The 11,669-nt window shown below is 31.4% G+C and overlaps 1 protein-coding gene across 5 annotated transcripts in view; it reads right to left on the reverse strand.

Annotated features, from left to right (window-relative positions):
- The window catches only part of LOC107018511, a 12,469-nt gene extending 6,699 nt beyond the window's left edge, over positions 1–5,770 (reverse strand). For 3 of the 5 annotated variants that reach the window (XR_003578590.1, XM_015219012.2, XM_015219011.2), the window contains exons 1-6: positions 5,419–5,770; positions 4,152–4,296; positions 2,863–3,023; positions 2,100–2,279; positions 1,084–1,159; positions 503–580 (exon numbers count right to left, since the gene is read on the reverse strand). Coding sequence is in view for 3 of the 5 variants with exons in the window: in XM_015219012.2 (XP_015074498.1) it covers positions 503–580; positions 1,084–1,159; positions 2,100–2,279; positions 2,863–3,023; positions 4,152–4,296; positions 5,419–5,682 (904 nt within the window). In the remaining 2 variants the exon portion in view is untranslated. The remainder of the gene's footprint in view (positions 1–502; positions 581–1,083; positions 1,160–2,099; positions 2,280–2,862; positions 3,024–4,151; positions 4,297–5,418) is intronic. The other 2 variants (XR_003578589.1, XM_015219010.2) reach the window with 1 other exon arrangement.
- Between the last annotated feature and the right edge of the window lie 5,899 nt (positions 5,771–11,669).

The following is an 11,669-nucleotide window of genomic DNA, read 5'->3' on the forward strand; positions in this document are numbered from 1 at the left end:
CCCACCCACCCAAAAAAAAAATTGCTACAAACATCAAAACAAGTCCATCATATGGCATGTCTCTTTGTAAGCCCATTATCACGGAAAATACATTCTTGCATGAAAAGCAATTGCCTTTTAACAACAAAGGACAAACATAAAAATCATCCTTCATTATAATAGTTCCCGCTCTTCTTTTCATGACCAAAAAAGGGTATAGACCCGCAACCCTTGCTAGCTATTTAAACAATAACATGACGCCTCACTCCCAAATAGGTTTGATCAAGTTCTCCATTTAAATTCATCTTAGGCCAATACCATATATAAATAAAAATAATGATTATAATGACAATAAGTACTAGAAGTTCTTTATGTTTTCTACTGACAAATGAATCTTCTAAAAAGCTAGATAAAACTTCTAGAAAAGCATAGAACGTAAAGTAAAAGCGTAGCTCTTTAAACAAAAAAGTGATTCAATTATGGCAAGATAGACACTATTCTACAGAATTGAAAATTTTCTGACCTTTTCTAATTCGACGAATCGTATTTTCATGAGCCAAAAGACGAGCATCAGGACTGTACTTCTGGACTACTGAAAGACCTGAGCATAACAGGTAGCACAAGTTTATGTTCAGAAATTACTTACAAAAACTACAGATTAGTCTGGTGAAAAAAGTATGGAGAATAATACTTTAGACAACAAAAGTAAAGAAACTATTCATCATTTAATAGATGTTTTCCCAGCTCCTATTGAAATAGACATCCAATAAATCCATGTTGCAGTTAATCAACCAACTGTTGCTGACGAGCCAGCCAAATGTCTATAAAGAAATTTTTTCGTAACAGCAAAAGTAGCACTAATTTTTTCCAATACATAAAAAGGGCCGGATACAAAGAAACTGAAACTTGTAATAACTTTACATGAAAAGTAGATCTTGTCCAGACGGCTCAAGAAAGATCATTTGAAATAAAACAAAATACATAAAGATAACCCTTGATGAGTATGATGACATCAGTGTGAGAAAAATCAAATGTTGTGCATAGCATAAGGCTGTGACACTAAGCAGGGGAAAGTTTCCAAGCCTGGATGTGAAAGCTGCTTACCATCAACATGATCATTATGATGATGTGTCACAAAGACGACTAGTTTTCTCGGCAAAGCAGCAATGATTTCCTTGAGCTGGTAATCCAAGCATCAGAGCATCAAGATGTCACAACAGCATAAGAGGCAGAACCAATTACAAGAAAGAAAAAAAGATGAAAACAAACAGAAGAAGCATTAAAAGAGTTTCAACCACTCCTAAACAGATTACCAAGACAAATAGAAAAGAGAAACATGTGCAGGAACCCATTGCTGAGGTAAAGCTATTCAATCTACAAACACTGAACAAACATTTTCGGCTTTACCTCCTCTACTGTATCTTTCTATTGAATGTGACAAAACGTAATTGACATTTTCTTTAACAAACCACATATACTATTTTCTTATCCAAAATGTAAGCATCACATAATCGGCAAGGAAGATCATAGGTTTTGAAAAGAAGGCTTTAGCCAGAAAGGTGAATTGTTAAGGCATATGGTAAGCAAACATACAGGAAACTTGGCAACATGGAGATAAGAAGCATATCAATTGCTCAGGAATTGCTAAAGACAGATTTTTGGATAGTGATGGGTCTCTTTAATTATTTATTATCTACTGTCATCTAAAATTTGGAACGGCCAATATTCTTTAGCAGAAGCGAACACAGCTCCTACAACAATTGTTCAGAATTTACTCTCTCAAGTATCATACTATAATTTGCCTCCATTGCTTGTTTACGCGACCCTTATAAAGTTATAGTCAACCAATCTTCAGAGAATTTGCAAAGACACTGTTAGACCTCTGGAAATCTCGCACTTCAATATAAATGTATCAGCAAGTGTACAACAATTCAAGTGCATCTATCTTTAGTAAAGGAAATTGTTACACCCTATCCAACTAAGACTAAAATATGTGAAAGTAGTTACTTGAGTGGATTTTTCTCTGCATTTTATGGCTTCACTTCTAAGGCCGGGAAAATATCATTTGTTTGTTCCATATTATAAAAACAGTAAGAAGTAGATTATGTACTAGCTCTAACCTGTTCATATGAAGATGACTTACATCCTGGGTCTACTATGAGTGCTTCCCCATGAGCGATAAAACCATCATCATGCTCATTAGCATTGCATTCAGGCATGAAAACAATTAAGTTTGTTGTACGAAAAGGTTTAGCTGTTCTACTTTCCATAGGTATAATTTTAACACCAAGAGGGTACTCCTGCAACATGAGAAAAACATCAGCTCCTACTGGACAGTATGTTGTCCTTAAGATAGTAAAAAGAATCAAAGACACAAAATTTTCACATATACATGTTCAAACATTATGAAATTCATTGCTTATCAGACTGAGGACTCTTTCTGGAGTTGCCATCTTACATATAGATTAAATTTCAACTGCTTGTGCAAATAAGAGAAACTTCAGGATAAAGATCTCAAATGAAGTTTAGTGATTACACTTCAACAAGCCTCAACAGCCACCAAAGTTGTGCAGAATAAACAATTTCTGGCTGACTTAATCGCTTTCAGAAACAAAGAACAATGAGAATGAATGACCATGTCAGGGAGTTTCTGATAAGAGTGTCCCTTAAGTTCTTTCTTGACTTCAGGTTTTCAGAAAAATTCTAGTTACATCCCGTCCCGTTCTGTCCCATGAAATATCAGCGTCACTTTGGTATTTATGTAATACATGATACTTCTCCCTCTACTTATGTGGAATATCATTAGTTGTCCATGTATTATTCATTTCTCATTTCTTAATGACAAAACTGACAGGTCAGCAAGCACAAGACATAATAACAAACCTGACATTTCAAGGTTGGAGGAATTTTCCATGTCCCAGATTTTGTTGAATCATTCAAAAGACCAACAACCACCATTGATCCTACACGGTCATTGCAAGGCTTCACTTCAGCAAGCATACTAATGCATCCTTCAGTGGTCATCCACTTGCAGAACTCAACATCTGTTTGACATGAGTTACCATGTTACAATCTTGACAATCATCCCAAGAGGAAAAAAGGAGAGCTGGGGAGGTATAAAAAGATGGTAGTTTCGTCTTTCATAACCCATTAGAAATTATGGATGCTATCTCATTTGGGAAAATACATAAGCAAAATAGCAGGTTTATCATTATGAAATTCTATGTAGAAGGACAGTTGTCATTTCTCAGTCACTGACGAGATACACAATAGACAATAAGTGGTAATGAAGCAGTTAAAATATGTATGATGGTTTCTAACCCCTAGAGTCTTATATACTGAATCCATTAAATTCGACTTACAAATTTGGGATACGATAAGAGAGTGAAATTCCACCAAACTGAGTTTTGACACCACGTGCCTTCTCCTTTCGAAAAGTTGAAGCAAATGTAAATCGCAGATAAAGATTGCGGTCATTAATTAATTTCACAGATACTTTATTCAGATCCAGTTAGGAATCAGTCTAATTAGACCATCTCTCGAGAAACTAATCTGTTATATTTGTAGAAGAACAATCATGCTTCTCCAACATTGGATCACACTTCTGAAAATTAGTAACCTGCATTATATGTGAAAATATGCTTTGGTAGTATACCTCGTTAGATTATTAACAACAACCGACCAATTAAGCCACACCGTCTCAGCTTTATAGCCTCACTTTGGTTAGGCATAGACATGAACATTAAAGTTGACATGACATAGCCTTTCTGAAATATTTATCGCACCTAAAGCAGATCTAAGATTACTTCTTGACAAGTTTGCAATTCGATAAAGATAATTGATAAAAGGAGGGATGCTTTTAATTTTCATAGCAGAACAATATTCTAAAAGTAGTGAAGAGTGACATCAGGTTTCTGCTTAAGAAAAGGGGATACTTTTGGGAAAGACCAAGTAATAATTTGTTCTAATTTAGCTGGAAATTACAACTAACATAGTTCCAATGACATATGTTGCTCTTACAACTGGACTAAGAGCAAGCTTACATTGGAAGGCAATTGATCCTCCTTTCTAAGACTACAACAATAGACCCGGCTAAATCACAACAGCAGTATTCATACTAATACTTGAAAAAAAAGATTAGTCAAATGTGAACTGAGTGAAGTTGGTCGAACCCTTTAATTTTCCATTTTTAGGACCCAAAGTTCCAATGATGTAGATCGTCTTTACTGGCAATCCTGGTCCAAATTCAGGCTCCTGTACATACTTCATGAATTTCCACTCAACTGGGGTATCCTCTAATTCCACTTGCTCTAGAACCTACAATAATCATCACCTACAAGCTTTAACAGCTCCAAATTGCAAAACATGCATATGTATAGACTGCAGCATATGTAGACGAGCCTCCTTTTAACAATTATGATAGGCATAAGAAACAGTACCATACCTTTTATGAAGTCTACTTGCGATTTTACAACAATTACAACTATGATGATCATGATAACAATAGTTATGATAGGCATAAGAATAATGAAGGCATAATGATAGTCCAAGCCCCAACAGGGAGTACATATACTCATTGCGCCAAATAAACATGAAATTTCATAACTAATCATTTAAAAATGACAAATCCACCAAGATCCAGAAATTGAAAGGATAAAATCTGCAACAGCAGTAAGCTGAAAGCAATTTAGTATTCATTTCACCAAGAAATCTACATTCTTTCCGTAAAAGGACCTTCATACTATGAAATTTCCGGCAAATGTTTAAGTAGAGCTAGCATCCTTAATATTCAATTCTTAGAAACATTGACTTGTAACATTTTTTCTGGAAAAAAAAGTATCTTTAAACAAATAGCTGACAGGATTTACTGTTCAATACATTATGCACAGGTGATTACACCTACTAAATATCGATTATACATCTGTCAGCTATTTTTAGTTCAAGTGGTTGGTGAGCAGATTCTTCACAAAATACAGCAATCTGTTCGAATTCACGTCCAAAATTAAAAAAAACTTGACCCCTATGCTTAAAGTCCATAATCTTAGATAAAAGGAGTAAACTGAGTAAGCAAAGTAAGTTTCTTGCCTACCCCAATAACTAAGCAAATACAGATACAACCAGCTGCGGAACCAGAATTTCACTAAGGGGTTCAAAATATGAAAAACTAAACACACGAAGAAACCAAAGGAAATGTATAAACCAGATATAAACAGTGTAATTTTTCGCCGAAGGAGTTTCAAATAAACCCCTCGATCCTACCTAACTCCGGCCACGAAACAATAACAACAGCAATTATGCCTCTATCCCAAAAAAGTAAGGATTTTTTTTTTAAGATATGAGTAAGGGGAGAGGATTACAAGGTGTGAAATCAAACGTAACCAAAAAAGAGCGAAAATTCATGCAACCAACCAACTGAGGTACTAAAATTTGCGTCATTACCTTATGAATAGCTGAATTAAGATCAAATTTACTTAAATCAACCTCATCTGAGCAAGATTCAGGGACTTGTATAGAAAATTGATTATCTGAAGGAGAATCAAGAGGTAACAATGGTGAAGAAGGCAAATCCCATAAAGGGGAATCGGAAAAAGAATCATATTCAGGATCGTTGAATTTAGGAGGTGGGTTTTGCTTAACAAGTAGAAATTCATCTTCATTTGATGGATTCTTCATGATTAACGAAAGATTATACCGAGTCGCCATTGAAGTAAACTCACTGTAAGTTGAAATTTCGTGTAGTTTTTTGTTTTATAATATAATAGTAGGTTGTTGTATAAAGATTTTAAAGCTGTAATGTTAGTTGAAATTTATTGAGAAAAAATGTACACAATCTTTGATTTATTAAGTTCGGAGGCGATTTTCGAGAAAAGGTATATTTGATAATTCACAAATTGCTAGCTCACGAAGAGAAGTTTGTCTAAATCTATATAAGGAGACTGAATCCCGATCTCTCTATCAATGTGGAGTTTCTTACCAAACATATATTTGACGGCCCAAAAATTGCTAGCTTACGAGCGAGGTTTGTCCAAGTCCATATGAGTGTATTAAAGTTTAGGCTTGCGAAAAGTGTTAAGAAGTCCCACATTCATAGAGGAATAAGAAATCGGTGTCCTAATTTAAACGAGAACAAACCTCCCCTCATTAGTTAGCATCTTTTGGGTTAAGTAAGACGTAGGTGTCATATTGTATTATCGATTCCCAGTTAATCCGAACTCGGATAATATAAGTAGAGTAAATGGACCTCAAAGTTGTGCATGGGCCTTCAAAGCCCAATAGCCCTTAGTAGTCCATAATTAGCCCAAATAGCTCTTTGGTCCTTGCAGTTTTTGGATGTGTAGAGATTTAACCCAGCCCAACTATATTAGGCCCAAAGTTACCAAAAATTTTAAAAGATATATTTTAGAAAATTGAAATTCCAATAAACCACAATTTTTTGGTAGAAAAAAAAAAAGAGAATCTTTGTAAGATAAGAAAGGTTTGGTCAGAATTGAAGTTACATTTCAAGATTGAAAAGTAACAAATAGTTACAAAATATCTTGCAAACTATATACCCCTAAGTCCCGTGTATAAGATTTTTTTATTTTTAATCAGAGATTTTGAATTTGAATCATGAAATAGACAAAAACTTGAGAGTGTATATGCATTTGATGGGCCTTACACAATGCGAATCCAAATTAATTAAGGTTCAAATACATATACCAAATACTAATCGAAAACAAACAAAAAAAATTAACACCTCTCACTCTCACTTTCTCTAGTGAAGAAAGAAATAAAAACATTTTACATATTAAGATTAAAAACTAGATACAATAATCTTCTTTCTCTTTTTGACTAGCCATTCTGTGTTAGGAATTACTAACCTGACTAATTTAAAATTGTATTGTAAAAAAACATATTATAGGCAATTTTATAAGATTCTTCACACTAAATTAAAGATTTTGAATTTAAACCCTAAAACGAATATATATATACACTCAAATTCCACTACAAGAACTAGAAAAGACTCTTCAATGGAAAGTTTATATTTGTGTATAGATGTTTCTCTTATATTGGTCTACATTGTCCCAATAATTATGTCTCCTAAGTGGTGTGAAAAAGGTTATTTGCTTGGACAATACTAGAAAATATTTTGACTCTATGATTTATATTGGATAGAACAAGATAAAAGATTTATACTTTTATTGGTCTACATGATAATCCATTAAAAAAAAGTATAGTGGTTCATATTTGGATCAATTGAAAACAAAAAAAAATTAATCATTTGAAGTTGAAAGTTAGCAACATTTTGTTTGTAAATTAATAGTCTTTTTAGATAAACTTCTGTTTGAGTATAAGTCAAATTTCATATTATACTTGTACTTATCAATAAATTAATCGTGACAGAATAAATTGAATTCCTTCTTCGTAGTCAATCTTAAACATACAATAACAAAACTCGAAGTTTATGCAAAGAAATTCAGAACACTAACTTTTGAATCCCTATTTATAATAGAATTATCACTTTTTTTTCCCTTATATCGGGAAATTTAACAATATATTTATAATTATAAACTTTTCAGTTTACCCTATTTTACAAGGTTTTAATTTGAACATTGAGAAAATTTCTAATAGAAAAATTATTTATTTACTTTACTAGTTCCTATATGATATAATTTGAAAATATCGAATTATATATTGTTGTATACACTATCCAAATTAAATAAAGTTTCATTGACAATAATGCCTTTTTAGACTCTTATGAGTCTTACCTTTCTAGCTAGTTCCAATTTTTGTTTGACATTTAATATGAAATTCCATGTACGATGAGTAGAAGATTATTTAACAAATAGTAATATTAAAAAATCATGCTATAAGCATAATCATGCTATTTTGAACTTATTTAAATTTTAATATAAATATTGAATATTGAATAGATAAAAAATAAAACGCAGATTCTCTTATAAACAACTATAATGTAGGTGTGGATACCATTTTCAAATGGTATATATAATTCCACAAATTAGTTGGTGGAGAGACAAACTTACTTATTATATTTATTTTATTTTATTTAAATAAAAGAGATTATCATTAAAAGGTTACAAGATTCTTATTTTCAACTAATAAATAATTTGACAAGAAAGCATGCTTTATATCACTACTTTATTAATTTCTTTTTGAACATTGAATTGTCCTCTTACTAATTGTCTAGGACATGTATTTATTTTACATCTAGATTTGACACTTTCACATTTGAATTTGTTTGTATTCAATTTATTTATATCTCTATTTTCTTTTTTTGAATTTTTTTTTAATAATAACACCTTTTTTTACTAAATATCTTCTACAAATGATCATGTCTAGATAATTATAACAAACTCATACATATAAATTGCAAAGTATTATCATCTTTTTATTATTTTCCACAAAGTATTTCAATATCCATTATATATAAATTAATAAATGAATAAGTTATCAAACTCATCTCTAATCTATCACTTACATGAATAATAACCCATAGTTCACATGATTTTTGATAGGTAACTGTTAATTTATCGGTAATCGGTAGACATTGAAATTTTGTAGGACTTTACGAGACGTATTTAATTCGAATTAAGATTCTAGTAAATATGTTCAGTTTCAATTAGAATTCTTGGAGGCTGCTCAACTCTAAACACTAGTTCAGTACCCTTATATAAAGGTACTATATTCCTTCGGAAAGACATCTTAAAAAATTCATAAAGAGATCAAGATCTCGAAATATTCCATAAAAAGTCATGGAATATTCATATAGAAGTCAAATCTAAATCATCCTAATCGAGAAACACGCCACTAACGGCCCTCAAATCATGGATAAATCTTAGGAGAGTAGAATTAAGGGATCAACAGAATTCTACCAGCTATCTTAATTAATAAAATTATATTTATTAAGATTTTATTTGTATGATTTATTTATTTTTCATATGTTTAAAATTTGTTACAAACACTATCGTTAAATAGAATTAACAAATGAATTCTTTTTATTCAATAACAAAAGTTATTCATTGCTACTTTTTTTAATATAGTAAATAAATTAAATGAAATGGGACTGGATAAAATAAAAATAGGAAAAAGGATAATAGTGGTTGATGTTAGTGGCCACAATATATATGAATTTGTAGGAGAGAAAATTATTTAGCTTGCTTTTTTAAATACATATTTAATTTAAAGAAGTGGGGTACATAACTTAATTAGGCTAATGGAAGTCATTTAACACCACTCAACTATAAAGTGACTTTGTATAAATGATACAATTATATATTTAAATTAATGATTTAATTAGGCTAAAAATGTGAGTCTAAAGAGAATTTAAATGCAAATTGAAGGATTAAAGTATATATTAATCCTAATATAAACAATTCTAGTGTAGATGTGGATAACAATTGCATTGAAGTGGTGGAAGTAAACATAGTTTTTTTTTAATTATAAAAAGAAAAGATTCTAAGAATCAAATTTATTAGAAATTAGAAAAGAGAGCATGTTTTATACCTTTTTTATATTTAAAAAGTTTAGTTATATATCATGTTTAGGGTTTGAGCTTAGAAGTTCATGAACATGAATTGGTACTTAAGTTCTTTGAATTCATATTATTTTTATATTAAACATGTTAACCTATGCTAAAAAGTCAAATCTTTTCCTGTATGACCTAAAATATAATATATTTATATTCTCTTCTCATATTTATAATAATAATAATTTCATAGATTCATTTTGTGGTGTAAAATTCATCATTTTAAGAAAAAAATGAATTGGTTAAGGTCATTTTGAACTTTGCTCTGACCGAAGTGTGTTAGGTTTGTTTCTTTTAATTGATTTTTTTTTAATTCGCTATACTGATATATTTTTCCATCGAATATGTCAGTCACATGATCAAGCATTTAAAGTAACTGGCATGAAATTAAGAGTTCATGTATGTGCCTCAAAGCTATATTTGGTGTAGTAAAGATAGTGAACCAAATCGCACGCCAACACCCTGATCTCGATACTCACCTTGAACATTTTCTCAGTTGTTTACGATCCAATTTTATGAGATTCATGTGTGTCACTCACATGATCAAGCATTTAAAGTCATTGAATTTTAGCTAGAGTCGGCGCACATATATCTCAAAAGTTAAAGATAGTAAAACAAATCGCACGCCAACACCCTGATCTCGATACTCACCTTGAATATTTTCTCAATTGTTTACGATCCAATTTTATGAGATTCATGTGTGTCACTCACATGATCAAGCATTCAAAGTCATTGAATTTTAGCTAGAGTCGGCTTCTTCTCGTGCACATACATCTCAAAGCTATCTTTAACATGTTAAAGATAGTAAAAAAACAAATTGCACGCCAACACGCTGATCTCGATACTCACCTTGAATATTTTCTCAATTGTTTAGGATCCAATTTTATGAGATTCATGTGTATCACTCACGTGATCAAGCATTTGAAGTCACTTGAAATCTAGAGTCGGCTTCTTCTCGTGCGCATGCATCTTGTCGCTATCTTTAACGTGGTAAAGATAGTAAACCAAACATCACACCAACACCCCGGTCCTTGCAAATTTTCTTTAAGTTTTACGAGTTAATTCATGAGATTTACATGTGTTACTGATCACATGATCAAAGCATTTAAACTCACTGAAATCTAGAGTCGCTTTCTTCTCGTGCGCCTACGTCTCAAAGCTATATTTGACATGGTAAAGATAGTAAACCAAAACCCATGCCAACTACTCTGATCTTAATATTCACCTTGAAGCTAGTTTGAACATTTTAATCAAGTTTTCACCAGCCAGTTGCATGAGATTCATAAGTATCACTCACGTGACCTAGCATTTAAAGTCACTAAAATCTAGAATCAACTTTTTCTCGTACACATGCTCTCAAAGCTAGTTATATTTGGCAAGGTAAAAATAGTAAACTGAGCCCCACACCAACACTCTGCGTTCTCGATACTCAAATTAATCATTTTCTCAATTTTTTTTAAAAAAGGATTTATATTTAAACACAATTTAGGTTCAAGTGCCCGTTATGTATTTGAAAAGGTGACATATATAATGGAAGCAACAATGCCTATTTTTTTTAAAGCCCTTTATTGGGTAAAGTGAATTAATTTCAAATAAACTCAAGTATGCTAGTGGGTGCAATTATCATCTTTAATCCTATTTTCCAAAAAAAAAAATGAATAAAATAAAAGAATGAACATCACAATAGTGGTATGAACAGTGAAAATTAAAATTTTACTAATGAAATTCAAAATATGAATATATAAACTAGTTGAAGAGATCGAAATTGAATATTTATTATATTCTAATAGTATAAATCTTTTGTCAAATAAAATCGCATAAATTATTCACCGGCCCCAAACTGGCTCCACCTTTGGGTATTAATGTAGGTTATTAATTATGCTCTATATGTGGGAAAATAATTTTATAATCCTTTCTTTTTTATTAAACCAAAAAAATAAAGTGGGTAAAGCTTAAGGTTACCACACGCTATCAATAATCAAATATTGTTTAGTGCTCACTTTGGTCATTGGTTAAGTCATTTGGCACCATTCAACTAATTAATTAAAGTAATCTATGTTAAAAATTATTTGTTTAGTACAATTGATATTTGATTACATTTAAGAGAGATGAGTTTAAGGATTCCCTTGTGTGATTATAAAAAAAAAGAAATTATATATATATA

Source organism: Solanum pennellii, chromosome 5 (assembly GCF_001406875.1).
Source record: "Solanum pennellii chromosome 5, SPENNV200".
Taxonomy (NCBI): domain Eukaryota; kingdom Viridiplantae; phylum Streptophyta; class Magnoliopsida; order Solanales; family Solanaceae; genus Solanum; species Solanum pennellii.